Source organism: Manacus candei, unplaced genomic scaffold (genome assembly GCF_025592945.1).
Source record: "Manacus candei isolate 608988 ecotype Guabito, Panama unplaced genomic scaffold, ASM2559294v1 h1tg000162l, whole genome shotgun sequence".
Taxonomy (NCBI): Eukaryota; Metazoa; Chordata; class Aves; order Passeriformes; family Pipridae; genus Manacus; species Manacus candei.
The window spans coordinates 451294-473947 of record NW_026138210.1 but is presented as its reverse complement, the minus strand read 5'-3'; the positions used below and the strand labels follow the sequence as shown (position 1 = coordinate 473947).

The 22654-nt window shown below is 53.0% G+C and overlaps 2 protein-coding genes across 27 annotated transcripts in view; one reads left to right on the top strand and one right to left on the bottom strand.

The window, feature by feature from the left end:
• Positions 1-22654, bottom strand: part of LOC127463463 (class I histocompatibility antigen, F10 alpha chain-like) — a 158784-nt gene that overhangs the window by 51109 nt on the left and 85021 nt on the right. For 2 of the 19 annotated variants that reach the window (XM_051772893.1, XM_051772905.1), the window contains exon 6: positions 18964-19002. In XM_051772893.1, the coding sequence (XP_051628853.1) occupies positions 18964-19002 (39 nt within the window). Of the gene's footprint in view, positions 1-4276; positions 4402-18327; positions 18613-18963; positions 19003-22654 lie in introns of those variants that run through there. The other 17 variants (XM_051772889.1, XM_051772884.1, XM_051772901.1 and 14 more) reach the window with 15 other exon arrangements.
• Positions 1-22654, top strand: part of LOC127463464 (class I histocompatibility antigen, F10 alpha chain-like) — a 237011-nt gene that overhangs the window by 141178 nt on the left and 73179 nt on the right. The window lies entirely within an intron of this gene.

The window sequence follows — 22654 nt, the reverse complement described above, 5'->3', positions numbered from 1 at the left end:
AGCTAATTGTAAGGTCCATTGTGCTTTTAGCAAGTCAGCCTGATATCCCCTATTATCAGAGCTGAGTTCTTCCTTGGTTTTGCTACATACTGCAAGATAGAGACATCTACCCTTGAAACACAGTGGTAGAGGTCATCCATAGGGGTGAGAAAGATGATGATGGGAGGAAGATTATGTGGGCAGGGGTCACTCGCCCCTTGCCCTACAAGTAGGGCATGCGCAGACTGCTGCCATGAGGTAATGATCAGGCGGTGTTTGGCTGCCATTCAGGCATCACCTTATACTGCGTACTGGCCCTACGTAGTGTAATGTGGAACTGATAAAAATGGGGTGTCAGAGCTGCTGAGTTGAGCGATACTCATCCTACCACCCAGACTGTGTTGCTCCGTGGGGACGCCCGCTAAGCACGGGCACCGACCAGCTGCTGCAGATCCTGACAGCCCTGGCCTGTCTGTGTGGGTAAGCACAGTTTATTGACAGGAAGCAACTGAGAGAACAAACTTTTTAATATCCCTTTAGTGTAACTTTAATTCCCCTTTTATTATTGAATATTGTTACATAAATAAGTTGTTCACAGTATTTCCCTTTAATTTCCCTTTTTACTAACCAATATTGTGTTAATAGTTATCCATAATATTGTGTTAAGATCCCTATTTTGGTATCCCTTTAACCTCCTTTTTTCACTAGTTGATACTGTATTAAATGCTGTTTGTAGTATTTGTTTTTAAGGCCACACAATAAGATATTTTGTATCCTTTTTTAGTTCTTGATTATCTTTGCTAAGATAATTATTATTATTATTATTATGACTGTAATAAACGATATTTTTTTGTTTGAATATTTCTGGCACTTGTCTTTATTCCAGACATGTATCCAAAGGAACTGTCTTTTCCCTAGATAGGGAGAGCCTCAGTAACTGTCTGTGTTAGTTTTGTCTTCATCTCTGGTTTCTCTAAGGGTCTTGGTGGTTTAGAAATTCTGCCTTCTTGGTGTCCAGGTCTCAAAAATAGATTTCTCTGCCAGGTCTCTGACCAGTGAAATATGGCAGGCCTTAAACTTTTCCTTTGTTTTTCTAACAAATGGCCATGGCCCAGAACTTGTCCATCATCCATTGTCTCTTGCCCCCATTCAATCTCCTGCCAGCAGTTTCTCCCCACTGCTGGGTGGGCTCCTTTGTCAAGCACTAGAACTTGTTGGGTAACAGGCCCAGTCCTGTTGCCTATTTTTCATGGGGATCTGCAGGAGGGCATTGAGTCTTCCAGGAGCAAATTGGCAGAGGACCCCAAGCTGGCTTGCAGTGTGGATGTGCTGGAGGATAGGAAGGCTGTGCAGAGGGACCTGGACAGGCTGGACCTCTGGGCCGAGCCCGTGGGCATGAGGTTCAAGAGTGCCTTTGGTGCCTTTGGGGCCTCTGGCCACAAGAACCCCCTGCAGCTCCAGGTCGGGGGCAGAGGAGCTGCAAAGGGTCCCTGTGGGAGAGGCCCTGGGGGTGCTGGTGGACAGAGGCTGAACCTGAGCCAGAGGGTGCCCAGGTGGGCAAGAAGGCCAAGGGCAGGCTGGCCTGGATCAGAAAGAGTGTGGCAGCAGGAGCAGGGCAGGGATTCTTCTGCTGGACTGGGCACTGGTGAGGCCACCCCTGGAGTGCTGTGTCCAACTCTGGGCCCCTCAATTCAGGGAGAACCTTGAGGGGCTGCAGTGGGTGGAGAGCAGGGCAATGGAGCTGGGCAAGGGTCTGCAGTGCATGGCCTGTGAGGAGCAGCTGAGGGAGCTGGGCTTCTCCAACCTGGAGAAGAGGAGGCTCGGGGCTGACCTTCTCCCTGTCCACAACTTCCTGACAGGAGGCTGGAGCCAGGTGGGGGTCAGCCCCTTCTCCGAGGCAACAGGCGATAGGACAAGAGGACACGAGGACCTGCCTGTCAGGGGCTGTTTGTCAGGGACAGGAGCAGGACTTTTTGGAGAGAAAGAGGGATTAGGTCTTGAAATGGGTTGCCCAGGGAGGTGGTGGAGTCACCGTCCCTGGAGGTGTTTAAGCAAAGACTGGTCATGGCACTGAGTGCTGTGCTCTGCTTGACGTGCTGGGCATGGGGCGTAGGCTGGACGCCGGTTGATCTCACAAGTCTCTGCCAAGCTCAGGGACTCTGGGCTTCTGTGCCACCCCAGCCTTTGGGGACAGCGTGCTGGTGGCTCAGAGGCTCCGTTCTTGCCTTGCCTTGCCCATCTCCTGGCTGCCAGGCAAGGGCCTTGTGACATCACAGCCTCTGTGGAACAGCGCGGGGGCTGAAAAGTGTCAGTGCTGCGTCCCCGTGCCCAGAGCCTGGGCAGAAGTCGGCTGGCAGGGACGGGCAGAGACTGTGCAGAGGTGTCAGCTCGTCCCGCAGCAGCACCATGCCCAGCCAGGGCATCTCCTGGCTCCTCAGGCTCTCGGTGCTCCTGCTCTTGCCTGGCCCACTGGAGCCTTGCAGCCGTGCCACAGGTGCCATTGCTGAGAACCGGGGTTTGCCTTGGATGGCCCCTTGCCAGAAAAGGCAGGAGAGGCTGGAGAGAGGGGAAGGAGGGGGGTCAGGCCGCTGGGATGGTGCCGGCGGGCCGTGAGCCCGAAGCCAGCAAGGCCTTGGGCCCACCCGGTGTCAGGGGAGGACTGAGAGCCCCCAGGGAGGAGGAAAGCTGGGCAGGCCCCAAGGCTCCTGGGCCTCTTCCTTGGCAGCCCTTTGGCCAAGGCCCCGAGGCAGAGGTGGGGCTCAGCCCCGGCCCAGCAATGGGGCACAGGCTGAGCCCCAGGGACACCAGACCCAGGCGGCCTGAGCTCTTCTTCCTGCAGCGTCTGCCTGGGGCAGCCCAGCCAGGCCTGAGTCTCTGCAGGAGAGGCCAAGGCCAGCCAGAGAGGGCTCAGCCCTCTGAGGCTGCACTCACTGCAAAGGGAACAAAACACTGGTCCAGAGGACATCCTGCCCCCAAATGGAGAACTGGAAAGGTCAAGAATAAAAAAGTCACCCCCCTCCATTCTTCAAAAAATGTCATTTCTTTGCAGTGGCCATGCCTATTGCCAGGGGAGCAGAGCCACAGGCCCAGGAGCCGAGCGACAAGGTCAGGTGCTCTTGTGCTGGCCTGGTGGGCAAGGGCAGGGGATTGCAGGGCTCAGCAATGAAGCATTTCCCTCTTCTCTTTGGAGGGAATGTTGCACTCTGAGGACATCCATCAGTTTGTGCCTTTGTGATGACAAAAAACCCAGTCTGAGGAACTGCTCAGAGACTTTGGATCTTTGAGCAGCAAAGGGATTTATTGCCGACGTCGGCAGCGAGCGTGGTTCGCACCATAAAGAACTTGCTCGGGAGTTTCACACAATATCGGTGTTTTATACAATTTTCATATATGATTAAATATGATAAATCATATTCATCTGATCACAACATCTATCTATGCATATTAATAATGGGTGGAGCTCAGGCAGAGTTTGGGCAGGACTTCTCTTGGCCCTCAGTTCTGGGAGGGGTTTAGGTGAGTCTGGGGTCTCTGCTCCTCTTCATCAGTTCCCAGTGTCCCCATCCTGGTCCCTCATGTTCCCATTCCATTCCTGGTGTTCCCATTCCCACTGTTCCCATCCCATTCCTGATGTCCCCATTCCCAGTCCCTGGTGTCTCCAACCTGCTGCCGATGTCCCCGCTCCCATTCCTGGTGTTCCCATCCCTGTTCCTGCTCTCCCCAGGCTGCTCCCAGTGTCCCCAGCGTGGTCCTCCAGGTCCCCATTCCCATTCCTGGTGTCTCCATTCCCATTCCCAGTGTCCCTGTACCCATTCCCGGGGTTCCCACCCCAGTTCTGTTTTCCCCATTCCCATTTCTGCAGGTCCCCATTCCTGGTGTCCCCATTCCCAGTTCCTGCTGTCCCCAACCTGCTCCCAATGTCTCCATTGCTATTCCTGCAATCTCCACCCCATTCCTGATGACCCCAGCCTGCTCCAGGGTCCCAAACCTTCTCCTGGTCATCCCATCCTGCTCCTGGTGTCCCCATCCCTTTCCCCATTGTCTCCTGGTGTTCCCATTTCAATTCCTGATGTCTGCAACCTACTCCCAGTGTCCCCATCCCTGTCCCCAATGTCCCCATCCCAGCCCCCCTGTCCCCATTCCCATTCCTGGTTCCCACAGAGGAACTGCCGGATACGGGAGGAGGAGCCAGGATTTCTTGCCCAAAGCAGGAGATTTTCACACCCAAATTAAAGCCTCGGGAATAATTGTGGTCCTGGGTTTCACACGGGAAAAAGCAGGAAGTTGATCCATGGGGAAGAGCCGCAGGGGGGCCAGGGTGGGTGGGAGCAGCGGGATGAGCTCTGCCAGCAGCTCCTGCCTTTCCGCAGGGAGAGGGAAGGGGTGGATCCAGCTCCAGGATCGCTCAGGCCATGATTCCTGCTGGGATGAGAGCGGGGAAAGGAGTCACCATGTCCCTGTTCCCATCCCAGGGGATGGAGCCGGCTGTGGAGCCCAGGGAGAGTAGGAAGTGCTCTGGAATCCCACCTGATCCTGCTCTGTCCATCCTATCCCAATCCCACTCCGTCCATCCCACCCCAATCCCACTCCAGAATCCAGCCCTGATCCCAGTCCACAATTCCACCTGATCCCACTCTGGAATCCTGCCCTGAGCTGCAATCCCCTTCCAATCCCGCTCCAGCCATTAGGCCCCCATTCCCCTCTGGAATCCCGGCATCCATCCTGGGATCCCTGCACAGAGGATCTGGATCCACACACACTGCTGGGACTCACTGGTGGGAGCGGGGTCGTATCCATTCCCCTCCCTCTTCCCTATGGAAAGAAAGTGGGATCAGCACCCGTGGCACAGGATCCCCGGAATGCTGCCGGGCGGATCCATGCCCCTTCCCGACCCCCATCCCGGGAGTTACCGGATCGGAGCTTCCAGACACCGACTGCCACGAGGCCGATGATGATGATGATGGCAGCAATGAGGGACACAGTGTCCTAGTTAGAACAGCTGGGACCGATTCCTCACTGGATGGGTGTAGCCCAAAAGTGTGTATTCTCTGGCCTTCCATGCCAATTTCCCAGGAACTGTTGGGGGGGGGGGTTGCGAGGTGGGGGGGATGTTCCTGTCCTCATACCCTTTTATGGAATTCCCCACTCTGGCAATCTTCATATCCTTTTATGGAATTCCCCGCTCTGAGGGAACGAACTGAGCATCCTTTTATGGAATTCCCTGCTCTGAGGGAATCACTGACCATTCCTGCCTGAACTGGAGAATATATAAACCTGGAGTTTCGGAACCTTTCCACCACTCCTGGGATCCAGAGGAAGGCTGCAGCTCATCGCTCTCAACCAGACTGAGACCACCACCCTCAACTGGACTGCAATCACCACTTCTGACCAGACTGCAACAGCTCTCCCACCAGCAGGTTTTTTTTCCCTCTCCCTTTACTTTGGACTCGGGGGGGGCCCAAGGAAAACCACTTTGTTCATGCCCCAGGGTGCTGGGTTATACATTTGGGTTTTGTGGATTTAAACCAATTGCTTGTCTGTATAATCAGACTTATTGGGCAAGGGGGGCCCAAGGGGGGCCCAAGGGGGGCCCAAGGGGACTGGTCCAGGGGGGGAAGGGCTGCAGGGGGCGGATCCCGTAGGAGGAAACCCGCCAAAAGCGGCGGCCCAGCCGAGGGAGGAGCCGAGCGGGAGCACAAAGAAGAGCAGCCAAAAGGTCCTGGCGGTGGCTGGGCAATGGCGGGGGGGCGAGAGCGGTTTGGGGGCCCCCGTGAGAGTCGGGGGGGAACCCCGGTAGCCGCGGAGTGGGGAGAGCGGAGAGGGGCGATCCCGGAGCTGGGGGACCCCCGGAATGCTGGAGGGGGGGGAGCAGAGAGGGAGCGCCGGGCCCCTTAAGCGGGGGTCCCGGAGAGGGGGAAGGCCTTGGAGTGTGGAGAGGAGGGGGGGCCTTGAGGCGGGGTGGGAGCCGAGAGCGCCAAGAGGTTTGCGAGGGTGGGAGCCGAGAGAGGAGGGCCGGCCGGCCCCGGGAGGCAGAGTGGGGAGAAGTGAGCCCTGGGACCCCCCTGGCAACACTAAAGGGGACCCCGGAGAGTGGGAACCCCCCAGAACCGCGGGACCCCCGACAACCCGGAGAAGGGGGACCCCCAATGCAGGCAGAAGTGCCATCAGGCCAGACAGGGGACCCCCCTAACCCCAGAGAGTAGAGAGGGGGAACTCCAGGGAGGGGAATTTGGGCTTAATGTTGGTGTTTTGGGGGTTTTTATGGACACAAGATGCCCGGTGAGTCCTAGAGCTGGACTTGGGCAGGAGGAACTCCCAAGGCAACGCACTCACCCCTTGTTTCCCCCCCATCAGGATTTCTGCTTCCCAAAGCTTGGGCGGATGGAGGAGGAGGCTGCGAGGAAGAGGAAGATGCCTTGGGACCCCCAGGCAGGTGAGGAGGAAGTCAGTGCCCCTTTGGGTGGGTCTTTTGTCTTTTGTGGCCGTCCTGCCGGGGCCGGAGTTGGGGGGATGTCCTTGGGCTTCCCTGTGGTCCGGAGGCAAATCCCCTGCGTGTCCTTGTTGGTTCCTGCCCCAGGCCCCGAGGTGAGGCCGGAGAGCGCGGAGGACAAATCCCCCCGGCAGAGCCTGGTGGGAGAGGCCGTTTTGAAGGGCTCCCCGGCGCAGGAAGGCAGCGGGGAGGAAAAGGGCCGGAGATGCCCCCGCAGGAGGGGCTCCAAAGCCAGCCCAGGGGGCTGTGAGGAGGAAAGAGCCAGCGTGTGCCGGGAAGGCGGCCGGAGCTTGAGGCGGAACTGCGAGCTGGTGGTCCCTGAGCAGCCTCCCAGCAGGGAGAAACCCTTCAGGTGTTTGGAATGTGGGAAGAACTTCAGCAAGAGATCCAACCTCCTGACGCACCATCGCATCAACAGTAGGGAACAGCCCTACACGTGTGAGGAGTGTGGGAAGAGCTTCAAGTGGAGCTCCTACCTGCTCCAACACCAGAGGATCCACACTGGGGAACAGCCCTACACGTGTAGGGAATGTGGGACAGCTCCACCCTCTACACCCACCATCACATCCACATCAGGGAGAGGCCTCACAAGTGTGGGGAGTGTGGGAAGAGCTTCAGGGACAGCTCTGCCTTGACCTCCCACCAACGGACCCACCGGTAAGAGAAGCCCCGAGTGCCCCGACTGCGGGAAGAGCTTCGGCCGCTGCTCCAACTCCATCAGCCATGGGAGGACCCGCGTTGGATGATCCACAGGGACCCCCGTTGGGCACAGCCCTGGTGTGCTGGTTTAAAGGTAAACCAGCAGGGGAAATGACAGCGGTGACCCCTAGAATGGGATGGAACACCTGGAATGGGAATGAGAATGCCTGGAATGGGAATGGGGTCATCAGGAATGGGATGGGAACACCAGGAATGGAAATGGGAACACCTGGAATGGGAATTGGGACATTGGGAGCAGATTGGGCACACTAGGAATGGGAATGGGGGCAGCAGGAATGGGGATGGGGACACGTGGAACGGGGAAGGAACACCTGGAATGGGAATGGGAACACCTGGAATGGAAATGGGGACACCAGGAATGGGAACACCTGGAATTGGAATGGAGACACCTGGAATGGGAACACCTGGAATGGGAATGGGGACACCAGGAATGGGAATGGAAACACCTGTAATGGGAATGGAAACACCTGGAATGGGAATGGGGACAGCAGGAATGGGAATGGGAACACCTGGTACTGGAATGAAACACCTGGAATGGGAACACCTGGAATGGAAATAGGAACACCTGGAATGGGAATGGAAGCACCAGGAATGGGAATGGAAACACCTGGAATGGGAAAGGGAACACCTGGAATTGGAATGGGGACACCTGAAATTGGAATGGGGACACCTGGAATGGGAATGGGAACACCTGGATTGGAAATGGGGACACCAGGAATGGGAACACCTGGAATGGGAATGGGAACACCTGGAATGGAAATGGGGACACCAGGAATGGGAATGGGAACACCTGGAACTGGAATGGAAACACCTGGAATGGGAACACCGGGAATTGGAATAGGAACACCTGGAATGGGAATGGGGACACCTGGAATGGAAATGGGGACACTAGGAATGGGAATGGGGACAACAGGAATGGGAATGGGGGCAGCAGGAATGGGAATGGGAACACCTGGAATTGGAATGGGGACACCTGGAACGGGAATGGGAACACCTGGAATGGAAATGGGGACACCGGGAATGGAAATGGGGACGCCTGGAATTGGAACACCAGTAATGGGAATGGGAACACCTGGAATGGGAAGGGGGACACCAGGAATGGGAATGGGGACACCAGGAATGGGAATGGAAACACCTGGAATGGGAATGGAAACACCTGGAATGGGAATGGAGGCAGCAGGAATGGGAATGGGGACACCTGGAATCGGAATGGGGACATCAGGAATGGGAATGGGGACACCTGGGCTGGTAATGGGAACATTGGGAATGGGAACATCGGGAGCAGGTTGGGAACACCAGGAATGGGAATGGGATCACCTGGGATTGGAATGGGGACACCTGGAATGGGAATGGGAACATTGGGAGCAGACTGGGGACACCAGGAATTGGAATGGGGACACCTCGAATGGGAATGGAGACACCTGGAATGGGAATAGGGAAAACAGAGGTGGGATGGGAACACCTGGAATGGGAATGGGGACAATAGGAATGGGAATGGAGACACCTGGAATATAAATGGGAACACCAAGAACTGGGAATGGGGAAAACAGAAGTGGGATGGGAACACCAGGAATGGGAGGACGGACAATAGGAATGGGAATGGAGACACCTAGAATGGGATGGAACACCTGGAAAGGGAATTGGAACACATGGAATGGGAATGGGAACACCTGGAATGGGAATGGGGACACCTGGAATGGGATGGGAACAACTAGAACGGGATGGGAAACCCCTGGAACAGGAATGCAAACCCGTGGAATGGGAATGGAAACAGCCGGGCCCGGGCTGTGTCCCTGGGGAAACAGGAGGCCAGGCCCAAAAGAGTTAACTAAGAAATTGGGGCCTGCTAACAAACTACCAACATCCAAGACCATCTGTGCTCGTTCTGTTCTACTGACTGGAGCAAAGCTTCAGAGAATAGTACAGGAACATGTCCTAGGCCTCGAGGGGCTAAATTAGAGAGACAGCAGGATCAGGGAGACATTTGAATAGGAGGAATAGGCCGGGAGCCAGGGCTTTTTCCAAGCTTCAATGAGCGGGTCAAGAAGAATGGAAGAGAAGGAAGGTCAAGCTGAGGAAGATGAGTTGAAGCCCCCAGAGCCATGGAGGAAGAGTGGAAGTACCCTCAGGATTGAGGGTCAAGAGAAACACCGCCCCAAGCCCCGCCTGAGCTCCACCTCTACTCCGCCTGTTATTAATATGCATTGATAGATGTTGTAATCACTTGAATATGCATTTAATCCCAGCTGAAGATTGTAGAAAAATGCTGACTTTGTGTGAAGCCTTGGAGCAAGTTTGTCCAGCGCCAGCTGGCTTGCTCCCAACGTTGAATAAACAAATACCTTGCTGCTTAAAGATAAAAAAGTCTCTGAGCAGTTTCTCGGACCGATTTTTCGCATTCAGCGCCCAGTCAGTCCCAGGATGATCCCAGTCACTCCTGGTCTCTCCCAGTTGCTCCCAGTTTCCTCCATGTGGTCCCACTCATTCCCAGTTGCCCCCAGAAGCTTCCAGCATGATCCCAGCTGCTCACAACCACTTCCAGTCATCCCCAGTGCACTCCCAGTTGCTCCCAGTATGATCCCAATCACCTCCTGCATGATCCCACTCACTCCTGCTATGATCCCAGGATGACCCCAGTCACCCTCAGTGTGGTCTCAGTTGCTCCCAGCATGGGTCAAGCTTCTCCCACCGTGATCCCAGGATGATCCCAGTTGTCCCCATCATGGTCCCAGTTGCTCCCAGTTGCCCCTAGCACAGATCCAGTCACTCCAAGTATGATCTCGGTCCTCCCTCCTCACAGTCCCAGTCAATCCCAGTTGCTTCTCTTGTAGATCCAGTCACTCACAGTTCCTTCCAGTTGCCCCCAGCCTGGTCCTAATTCCCCTTCACGTAGTCCCAGTCACTCCCAGTACAGTCCCAGTCACCCCCACCATGGTTGCAGACACTCCCAGTATATCCCAGTAGAGCCCTCAGCATGCTCCTAGTCCTTCCCAGTCACTCCCAGTTGCCCCAGTATCATTTCAGTTTCCACCAGTATGATCCCAGTGACTCCAAGGCACTCCCACTATATCCTATGTGGCCTCCAGTTGCTCCCAGTAGCCCTCAGTGTGGTCCCAGTTGCTCCCAGTCTGATCCCTGTTGCCCCAGTTCTGGTCCTGGAGAGTCCCAGTGTGCTCAGATGCTGCTCCCGGGGGGTCCTGCTGGGTCCCCGTCCTGGTCCCGGTGTATCCTGGTGTCCCAGTCCATCCCAGTCCATTCCAATCCATCCCAGTCAGTCCCAATCCATCCCAGACCATCCCAGTCCCTCCCAGTCCCTCCCAGTCCATCCCAGTCCATCCCAGTCTGTCCCAGACCATCCCAGTCCATCCCAGTCCCTCCCAGTCCATCCCAGTCCATCCCAGTCCATCCCAGTCTGTCCCAGTCCATCCCAGTCCATCCCAGTCCCTTCCCAGCCGTTTCCCAGGTCCTGCCCCCCCACCCCCCAAGATGCTGACGGGGTCGGGGCTCCGTCTTTGGCTTCGTCTCCCTGGGCCTGCCTGGAATGAAGGGGCCGCTGGGACACTGCGGGACCTCCTGAGACCAAAGGAACCCCGGGAGAATTTGGATACTCCTGGAATCAAGGCACAACTGGGACACTGCAGGGCCCTATGGAAAAAAAGGAACCTTGTGACACTGCGGAATTCCTGGAATCCAGGGGCCTTTGGGACATGGGGGCCTCATGGAACCAAAGGAACCCTGAGGTGTTTCCGAAGGTCATGGAATCAAGGGGCCACTGGGACACTGCAGGGCCTCTGGGAATTAAAGGAACACTGGGACACTGGGGCAGGACATCCCCCTGCAATGGCACCAAGACAATGCCCCATTTGCAAAGGGGTCAGTGCTGAGCTGAGAGGGGGCCAGGCCAAGGCAGGAGATGTTGGACCCCAGACTGGTTTCACCCCAAATGAAGCCCCTGATGGTGAGGGAACCCCTGGAGTCCAAGGACTGTCAGTCCATGGGTTTCTACCAGAAAGGGCCAGTCCCCTTTCCCAGGGGCAGGTTCTTCCAACAGAACCCTTCTTGGGGGGGTGTGGAGATTCCTGCCTTGGCTGGGGACCCCCCAAGGTCACTGCTGGAGGTTGAGAGCAGAGATCTCCCCACGAGCGCTGGTCTGGGGGAGTGTCAGAGACTGGAACAGTTAATGATTTCTGCATTCTAAGAGACTTCTGCAGGCTTTTGACTTTCTGATGGGCAGCTGGGTCCATCCCCCCTCCTCCAGTGCAGAAGATGTCAAGCCCCCAAAAGGCGGGAAGAGCCGAGTTTACCACGCCCTCCACATGAACTCCGCGCCAAAAAGGGGGACACCCCCCTATGGAAACAACTGCCTACCTTGGGGAGGTGCAAAGGATATGGATATTGACTGGTGACTTTGAGGGTTTGGGTGGGATTTTTCCTTCTTCTCCCCCCACCGCCTGGGGTCGTAACAGTCACCGCTGTCCCTGTGATGTCCCTGCTGTGCCTGTGATGTCACTGTTGTCTCTGTGATGTCATCGCTGTCTCTGTGATGTCACCATTGTCTTTGTGATGTCACCAGTGTCCCTGTGATGTCACTGCTGTCTCTGTGATGTCACTGCTCTCTCTGTGATGTCATGTCTGTCTCTGTTCTGTGACAAATGTCCCTGTGATGTCACCGATGTGTCTGTGATGTCATCGCTCTCTCTGTGATGTCATTGCTGTCCCTGTGACGTCATTGCTGTCCCTGTGACATCACTGCTGTCTTTGTGATGTCACCGGTGTCTATGTGATGTCATGACTGTCTCTGTGATGTCACCGCTGTGCCTGTGATGTCCCCACTGTGTCTGCGATGTCACCGCTGTCCTTGTGATTGTGATGTCATTGTTGTGTCTGTGATGTCACTGCTGTCCCTGTGATGTCACTACTGTCTCTGTGATGTCACCAATGTCTTTGTGATGTCACTGTTGTGTCTGTGATGTCACCGCTGTGTCTGTGGTGTCACTACTGTCTCTGTGATGTCACTGATTTCCCTGTGATGTCACCGCTTTCCCGTGATGTCGCTGATGTCTCTGTGATGTCACCACTGTGCCTGTGATGTCACCGATGTCTCTGTGATGTCACTGATGTCTCTGTGATGTCACCACTGTGCCTGTTATGTCACTGATGTCTCTGTGATGTCACCGTTGTCTTTGTGATGTCACCAGTGTCCCTGTGATGTCACTGCTGTCTCTGTGATGTCACTGCTCTCTCTGTGATGTCATGACTGTGCCTGTGATGTGACCAATGTCCCTGTGATGTCACTGCTGTGACTGTGATATCACCGATGTGTCTGTGATGTCATCGCTCTCTCTGTGATGTCATTGCTGTCCCTGTGATGTCATTGCGGTCCCTGTGACATCACTGCTGTCTTTGTGATGTCACCGGTGTCTATGTGAGGTCATGACTGTCTCTGTGATGTCACCGCTGTGCCTGTGATGTCACTGATGTCTCTGTGATGTCACTGATGTCTCTGTGATGTCACCAGTGTCTCTGTGATGTCACTGCTGTCCCTGTGATGTCACCAATGTCTCTTCAACCAGATTGCAACCACTACTCTCAACCAGACTGCAGATCACCACTCTCGACCCAACTGCAACCACCACTCTTGACCAGACTGCACCACCACTCTCACCAACAGGGTTTTTTTCCCCTCTGCCTTTAGTTTGGGCTCAGGGGGCCCAACAAACACCACTCTGTTCATGCCCCAGGGTGCTGGGTTAGACATTTGGGTTTTGTGGGTTAAAACCAACTGTTTGTCTGTATAATTGTACTTATTGTGTTATTTTATTAAATTGTTATTCTGACTTATAATCTCTCTTTTGGGTTGAGTTCATTTCCCCTGCTGGTTTACTTTTAAACCAGCACAATCAGACTGCTCAAACTACCGGGGTATTACTCTGCTCCCCATTGCTGGCAAAATCCTGGCAAGAATACTCTTGAACAGACTAATACCTGCTATAGCAGAAGGAATTCTCCCTGAAAGCCAATGTGGTTTCAGAGCCAACAGGAGCCCCACAGACATGGGATTTGTTCTCAGACAACTGCAAGAGAAGTGCAGGGAACAGAACAAAGGTCTCTATGGAACCTTTGTTGACCTCACCAAGGCTTTCAATACTGTGAGCAGGAAAGGTCTGTGGCAGATTTTGGAACGTTTAGGTTGTCCCCCCAGGTTCCTTAAAATGATCATCTCACTCCATGAGGATCAGCACGGCCAAGTCAGATATGGCAGTGCACTTTCTGAGCCCTTTCTAATAACCAATGGTGTGAAACAAGGCTGCGTTCTCGCTCCAACCCTATTCACAATCTTTTCCAGCAGGATACTCCAAAGGGCCACGGCAGACCTCGATGATCAGATGGGATCTACATTTGATATCGTACTGATGGAAGCCTTTTCACCCTAAGGCAACTGAAGGCCCACACCAAGACCTTAAACCATCTTGTCCAGGAGCTGCTTTATGCTGATGACGCCGCCCTCGTCGCTCCCACAGAAGCAGCTCTGCAGCGTTTAACATCCTGCTTTGCAGATGCTGCTGAGCTCTTTGGGCTGGAAGTCAGCTTAAAGAAAACAGAAGTTCTCCATCAACCTGCACCTCAGGAAGTCCCCCATGATCCCCACATCACCATTGGCCAATCAGAGCTCAAATCAGTCCAGCAGTTTAATTACCTAGGGAGCCTCATCTCCTCGGATGGTGAGATTGACGGGGAGATGGACAACAGGTTAGCAAAGGCAGAGAGAGCTCTTGGAAAACTCCATAAAAGAGTTTGGCGAAATAAACACTTGAAGAAAAGCACAAAGATCAGTGTTTACAGAGCCATTGTGCTGTCTACTCTCTCATATGGGTCCGAATCCTGGGTCATCTACAGCCACCACCTGCGACTCCTGGAACGCTTCCATCAACGCTACCTCCGTACAATCCTAAACATCCACTGGTCAGATGATGGGACCAATCCATCTGTTCTAGAACAGGCAGCAGTCACAAGGATTGAGGCCATGTTGCTGAGAACACAGCTGTGCTGGGCAGGGTACGTCTCTAGGATGAAGGACCAACCACCCCCTCCCTAAGATCGTGCTCTGGGGTGAACTTGCCACCGGCTGCTGCAAGAAAGGAGCCCCGAAGAGGAGATACAAGGACTGCCTGAAACAACATCTCAGCCTTGGCCATATTGATCTCCATCACTGGTCTACTCTGGCCTCCAGTCGGGAGGTCTGGAGACACCCCATCTCTAACGCTGCTGCTTCCTTTGAGAACGCAGCAGGATCAGCATTGAGGAGAAAAGACAACGCAGAAAGAACCGTGTCCTGTCCATCCCATCCAAGGAGTCTTTCTGCTCTGCCTTTTGCAACTGGACGTGTCTATCTCGTATTGGCCTCTTTAGCCACCAGTGTGCTTGTAGCAAATGTGGGCAGAGCCCTTCCCAAATCTTCGTTCACAAAGCCCAGCCATGATTTTGGATATTAATTTGGGAGTCTGGACTCATTGGTTTATTTGGTTCTGGAACTAGTATTTGGTTTATTTGGTTTTGGAAACAGGTATTTGGTTTCTTTTGTATTATGGGTACTTCAGGTTGCAAAGAAAGAGTCTTGAAGAAATCCTTTCTGGTATTTTGGATATTAACTTGTGATTTCTGGACTTATAAGTTGATTTGGTTTTGGAAACTGGTATTTGGTTTATTTTGTATTCTTGAACCATTGGAAACAAATTGGGACCCACTTGGAGGGACAAAGCTGTTGATGCCCCAGGGGTTCCAGGATCCTGAGGATTCCAGTGCACATTGAAAGTGTTATTCAGAGAGATCCTCTCAGTCCCTGGATGCGGGGAGTTCCAAGAAAGATCCTTGGGATTTTATCAATACATTAAAAGGTTTATAAAAAGTATATAAAGGTATATAAAGGGTGCACATAACCAACATAAAAATGGAGTTCTATAATATAATATGATTGACTTATAAAAAGTTGTGATAGAACTGTAAAAGAAGAGGTGTGACGCCTCAGAGATTTTTGGGCTGCCCAGCAAGGAGGTGGAGTCACCATCCCTGGAGGTGTTTAAGCAAAGACTGGCCATGGCACTGAGTGCCGTGCTCTGCTTGACGTACTGGGCATGGGGCGTAGGCTGGACGCCGGTTGATCTCACAAGTCTCTGCCAAGCTCATGGACTCTGGGCTTCTGTGCCACCCCAGCCTTTGGGGACAGCGTGCTGGGGGCTCAGAGGCTCCGTCCTTGCCTTGCCTTGCCCATCTCCTGGCTGCCAGGCAAGGGCCTTGTGACATCAGAGCCTCTGTGGAACAGCGCGGGGGCTGAAAAGTGTCAGTGCTGCGTCCCCGTGCCCAGAGCCTGGGCAGAAGTCGGCTGGCAGGGACGGGCAGAGACTGTGCAGAGGTGTCAGCTCGTCCCGCAGCAGCACCATGCCCAGCCAGGGCATCTCCTGGCTCCTCAGGCTCTCGGTGCTCCTGCTCTTGCCTGGCCCACTGGAGCCTTGCAGCCGTGCCACAGGTGCCATTGCTGAGAACCGGGGTTTGCCTTGGATGGCCCCTTGCCAGAAAAGGCAGGAGAGGCTGGAGAGAGGGGAAGGAGGGGGGTCAGGCCGCTGGGATGGTGCCGGCGGGCCGTGAGCCCGAAGCCAGCAAGGCCTTGGGCCCACCCGGTGTCAGGGGAGGACTGAGAGCCCCCAGGGAGGAGGAAAGCTGGGCAGGCCCCAAGGCTCCTGGGCCTCTTCCTTGGCAGCCCTTTGGCCAAGGCCCCCAGGCAGAGGTGGGGCTCAGCCCCTGCCCAGCAATGGGGCACAGGCTGAGCCCCAGGGACACCAGACCCAGGCGGCCTGAGCTCTTCTTCCTGCAGCGTCTGCCTGGGGCAGCCCAGCCAGGCCTGAGTCTCTCCAGGAGAGGCCAAGCCCAGCCAGAGAGGGCTCAGCCCTCTGAGGCTGCACTCACTGCAAAGGGAACAAAACATTGGCCCAGAGGACATCCTGCCCCCAAATGGAGAACTGGAAAGGTCAAGAAGAAAAAAGTCATCCCCCTCCATTAGTGAAGAAATGTTCAGACCTCTTTCCTAAAAGCATCCAGGACTCGGGTCCCCCAGTTTTCTCTCTGACAAGGCTTTGCAGGGGCTGCTTGGGAGAGGGAAGCCCTGGGGCCCCAGTGCAGATGGTGGGGCTGCACTCTGGGGGGGTCGGTCTTTGGCTCTTGGCTTCCAGGGGCCCCCAGGAGTCAGTGAGCCGGGCTGGGGACGAGGGGCAGGACTGGCTGGGATTGCCTCTGGGGCCTGGCCCAGAAAATGGAAGTGTCCCCATGGGGGCAGCTGGAAAGGGCCCAGGAAGGAAATGCTGCCCCAGCACAGGCTGTGGCAGTGGGGAGTGTGCAGGGGGAGGAGGCTGGGCCAGAGCAGGGCTGGGCAAGAAGGGCCAAGCCGCGGGTGGGTTCTCCCCCGGCCCCCAGGGCCCAGCCCCTGATGGGAGGGCCTTGGGCAGGGCCTGGGGCGACTGCAGGAACCTCCGAGGCAGCCCAAGGGCCGTGCTTTTGGCAGCTGGGTTGACAGGCCCAGCTCTCTGCAAGAGAAGTTGAGGGCTCTGAGCCAGAGAGGGGCTGAGAGCCGGGTCCAGGCTTGGGAATTGCCGGGAGGGGAAAGGGATGTCTAAGAACAAGTCCCTCAGGAGAGGGAAGCAGAGAGGCTGTGTTTTGACCCCAGCACAAGGGTCTGCAGGGCAGAGCAGAGAATATCCCCCACATGAGATTGTTCTGCATCCCTCCTTGCAGTTCTGACAGGCACTTCTCTCAAAGGTCGTTCTGTGAGCGTCTTCTTGTTCTTTCCAGGTGGGATGCAAGCAGTGCGGTGGGCCTTTGACATAAAAGGGGAGACGAGCAAGTTGAGCATTTTCCTACCAGTGTGAATCAGATGTTAATTCTGGTGGGCTGTATCTTTGGTCAATCTAAGCACATCCCTTGGCATTTGGGTTTTTTTCCGGGTGGTTCGCAACCTGAGAAGCATCAGCAGAGTGGGAAGGAGGTCCCTGCAGTCAGAGGTCAGTGTAAAGGAAGCTGAGAGGGGAGCTTTGGTGAGAATGTTGCCCTCTGAGGGGATCCGTCAGTTGTGCCTTTGCCTCTGTGATGCTGAAAAACCCAGTCCGAAGAACTGATCAGAGACTTTGGATCTTTGAGCAGCAAAGGGATTTATTGCCGACATCGGCAGCGAGTGTGGTTCACACCACAGAGAACTTGGTCGAGAGTTTCACACAATATTGGGGTTGTATACAATTTTCATATATGATTAAATATGATAAATCATATTCATCTGATCACAACCTCTATCTATGCATATTAATAATGGGCAAAGCTCGGGCAGAGCTCAGGGGAGCTTCTCTTGGCCCTCAGTTCTGGGAGGGGTTTAGGTGAGTCTGGGGTCTCTGCTCCTCTCCATCAGTCCCCAGTGTCCCCATCCTGGTCCCTCATGTTCCCACTCCATTCCTGGTGTTCCCATTCCCGGTGTTCCTATTCCCAGTGTTCCCATCCCATTCCTGATGTCCCCATTCCCAGTCCCTGGTATCTCCAACCTGCTGCCGATGTCCCCGTTCCCTTTCCTGGTGTTGCCATCCCAGTTCCTGCTCTCCCCAGGCTACTCCCAGTGTTCCCAGCTTGGTCCTCCAGGTCCCCATTCCCATTCCTAGAGTTCCCAACCCAGTTCTGTTTTCCCCATTCCCATTCCTGGTGTCCCCATTCCCATTCCTGATGTTCCCATCCCAGCTCTGTTTTCCGCATTCCCATTTCCGTGTGTCCCCATTCCCAGTTCCTGCTGTCCCCAACCTGCTCCCAATGTCTCCATTACTATTCCTGGTGTCTCCATCCCATTCCTGATGACCCCAGCCTGTTCCAGTGTCCTCAACCTTCTCCTGGTCATCCCATCCTGCTCCTGGTGTCCCCATCCCTTTCCCCATAGTCTCCTGGTGTTCACATTTCCATTCCTGATGTCTACAACCTACTCCCAGTGTCCCCATCCCTGTCCCCAATGTCCCCATCCCAGTCCCGACGTCCCCATTCCAAATCCTGGTGTCCCCAACATGCTCCCAGTGTCCCCATCCCTGTCCCCAATGTCCCCATCCCAGCCCCCCTGTCCCCATTCCCATTCCTGGTTCCCACAGAGGAACTGCCGGATGCCGGAGGAGGAGCCAGGATTTATTGCCCAAAGCAGGAGATTTTCACACCCAAATTAAAGCCTCAGGAATAATTGTGGTCCTGGGTTTCACACTGGAAAAAGCAGGAAGTTGATCCATCGGGAAGAGCCGCAGGGGGGCCGGGGTGGGTGGGAGCAGCGGGATGAGCTCTGCCAGCAGCTCCTGCCTTTCCACAGGGAGAGGGAAGGGGCAGATCCAACTCCGGGATCGCTCAGGCCGTGATTCCTGCTGGGATGAGAGCGGGGAAAGGAGTCACCATGTCCCTGTTCCCATCCCAGGGGATGGAGCCGGCTGTGGAGCCCACGGAGAGTAGGAACTGCTGCGGATTCCCTCCTGATCCTGCTCTGTCCATCCCACCCCAATCCCACTCCGTCCATCCCACCCCAATCCCACTCCAGAATCCAGCCCTGATCCCAATCCACAACTCCACCTGATCCCACTCTGGAATCCTGCCCTGAGCTGCAATCCCCTTCCAATCCCGCTCCAGCCATTAGGCCCCCATTCCCCTCTGGAATCCCGGCATCCATCCTGGGATCCCTGCACAGAGGATCTGGATCCACACACGCTGCTGGGCCTCACTGGTGGGCGCGGGGTCGTATCCATTCCCCTCCCTCTTCCCTATGGAAAGAAAGTGGGATCAGCACCCGTGGCACAGGATCCCCGGAATGCTGCCGGGCGGATCCGTGCCCCTTCCCGACCCCCATCCCGGGAGTTACCGGATCGGAGCTTCCAGACACCGACTGCCACGATGTTGCCCGTAAACAAAGACACAAACCAACAGAGTGCCGGTTTATGGGTGCTTTATTCGGGGCCCCGGGAACCTGCGGGCTAACGCCCCAAGTCAGGATTCCAACGACCCTCGTTCTCAGTTCAGCTTTTATACATAACCAAGTTTACATGTATTCTCACGGCTAAAACAATTACAGTTTCTATAGCAAACCAGGTGCAGTAGTTTATAACAATTAACAATCATCTACTCTAATCATAAATCTGCTTAAGTTGTCTTACCCCCCTAGAAACTGTTTAACAGACCCTTACCACATCTAAGGTACAAATCGTTACGTACATGCTTGACTAAATCTTTTGATTATTGTTTCTACTTCTTCAGTACATTCTATTCCCACGAACAAGGCTGCTGCTTAACTCACTACTGTAAAGTGTTGCTTTCTAGGCCTACCCTCTTACTTAAGCCTTAGCCATTCTACTACTAAATTTAAACTGCTTTGCAACAGTCCCCCCTTTTGAGCATTCTTCAGGCTTTGCTTGCAAGGATGCTCAAATACAGCAATCTTCAGGTTGCAGTTTCTTGATGGATAGGAGGTGATCCATTTTGCGGTGAGATTACTTCTTTTCTTGTTATGGCTTTCATGATGCGTCTCGTATGTTGACCTTCTTTTACAATCATTCCTAAAAGACACTTGTAAACAGTTATGGCTATGACAACAATTATTACAATCAATATTCCGTACTGGATAACAGAAGATATCCATCCTGACACATGAAGACCTAGGGAGCTGAATAATTGTCCTATCCAATTGTGTTCCGCTTCTTTCTGCAGTTTATGAATATTCTCGTCAATTTGTTCTAATTGATTAATATCTTTCTCTACTTCTTGAGTGACATTTGGGATGTGTACACAACAATGCTCATCCTTTGCATGCAGGTAACCGCAAACTCCATGTTCTTTGAGTAATATCAGGTCTAATGCCATGCGGTTTTGTATGGTCATTCTAGAGGTGGCTTGTAATTGTAAATTTAGATCTTTAAATCCTTTCTTAGTGACTGCTGCTAACCTTTCGGTCTGGCTCATCAATTTGAACAACATTTCTCTATTTCGATATGTTGAAATTGGGGCAAACAAAGATTCTAGTGCCCATCCGAATTTAACTCCTGCTGATGGCTCATGCCAGTCTGTTAGTTCCAGGTCATTAATGTCATTACTAACTTCTCTTTTCTCCAGAGTGGACAAAGAGTAGGTATCCCTAGTGTGACAGGTACAACCGGACCGTCTAGTGGCATGTGGGTGGTCCATTGACCATGTCCCATGACCCATACTAGGTTTCTGGGACTTCTAACTGTGGTAGTGTGACAATCAATGTTTTTCACATGTCCTTTAATAGTATGGTTATATCCTTGACACTCACATCCTAACTGCAGGAGGGCCCTGACTGGCATTAATCCTATTTCATCGTCTGGAGTGTCACATGTATATAATCGGGTACAATTCCAATCCTCTTTTGTATGTGTTTCTGTCCTCCAATTATGATTCCCTCTATTTCCTGTAGAATAAGTTTGATTCTTTTTCCCCTTCCAGTGAATGCACCACTGTACCTTTCCAATATAACTATATGTCTCTAGCAGGCTGGGTCCCCAAATTGTTTGCCATTCTTCCATGGTTGTAGAACTGGTAATATTTTGACAGACCTCTTCTTGTTTTTCTCGTTTTACTGAAGCTGGAACTTTAGAGCATGGGTGTGTTGAATTTGTAACTAAACAGTATCCTTTTAATTCATTAATTGTTTCACTTGTTACCCATGTCCCAATTACTACCCATCGGAAATATCCCGGCATCTGTTCACATTGCTTCTTCATCGTTTTGTCACTTAATAAACATACATCTATCGTTTCGCTCCATGTGATGGTTACAAATTTGCAATTCCTTGTAATATTCTTAAACATTTTGGGTATTTCCGGCACTGGAATTATTCCCCATGGAATTGGGTCTCCTGCTGCATGAGGCATAGGGAGACATGCAGTAATTTTAGTAACGTTTTGTACTTTCCCAAAATCTCGAATTAGGCCCACAATTAAATTTTCCTGTTCTATTTCTCTATTCGGAATCTGCAGATCTCTCACATGTCGAGTTTTCCTAGGGGGTATAACTTGTACCTTAACCATTATTTCCCGAGTTGTGTTTATCATGTGTATTTCTACATACCCATAATCAAAACTCCTTTGAATCCAAACTACACACATGTATGTCCCTTCTACGGTTTTAGACACCTCAGGTACCTGCAGGACGGTATAACCCTTTTGTTGTGTCGCATCCCAAACTGTTGTCACTCCTTCTGTTATGATTCGATCTTGATGCCTCCGTCTCCACTTGACGTGGACATCTCTTAATTCAGCTCCCTGGTCATCTGAAAACAGACAAGTTAAGTTTACATCAGTGTGTTCTGGTGCAAACAAATAAGGATCTGGGGTCTCAATTCTCACGGTGGTCTCTGCTAAACTTATCAACCCCAGGAATACCACAATCTTCAATTGTTGGCTCGAAATACCATCTTTGTAGGTGAGAGAGGTTCTACCAACCATGAGACTGGAACCTTCTTGACTCGGGTGTAATGGATCCAATTGTCGATTCCCTCGACTTTCACCGCCGTATAAGTGGTCATTATCACCTGGCGAGGACCGTCCCATGTTTCCTTTAATGGTTCCACTGACCAGTTTTTCACATAGACTTGGTCTCCTGGAGAAATGTCATGAACCGGATTCTCCAGGGGCAGAGGCCGATTCCACTGCAGCGCTCCTCTGAGGGCTGTGAGGGTCTTATTCAAAGATAACACATAGTTAAATACTGCCTGATCACCCACTACATGAGGATCCCCTTGGTAAGTAGCCGCATGATAGGGTTTGCCATACAATATTTCGTATGGACTTACTCCTATTCTTTCCCTTGGTTTAATCCTAACTCTCAGCAGAGCGAGGGGTACTGCTTGGGGCCACTGGATTTTGGCTTCCTGACAGATCTTCTTCAACTGACCTTTTAATGTCTGATTCATTCTTTCTACTTGTCCACTAGACTGCGGTCTCCATGGTGTATGGAGATTCCATGTTATCCCTAATACAGCTGACACATCTTGGACTATCCCTGCTGTAAAGTGCGGTCCTCGATCAGAGGACAGCCCTAGGGGAACTCCAAATCTTGGGATGATTTCCTTCAGAAGGGTTTTCACTACTTCTTTTGCCTGATTGGTCCTGCATGGAAAAGCTTCTGGCCACCCTGAGAAGGTACAAACATACACTAGCAGATATTTAAAAGTTTGGGCCTTAGGTAACTCAGAAAAATCTACTTGCCAATAGTCTCCTGGTAACTGTCCTACTTGTAGTTTTCCCATTTGTACTTGCTTCCTGACTACTGGATTATTCTTTATACACATAGGACACATTGCATTCACCCTTTTAGCTAGTGTTAACATCTGGTTTGAGAAAATTTCGTTTTTCAAGAATTTCACTAGTGCTTCTGCACCCCAGTGGCACTTGTTGTGTT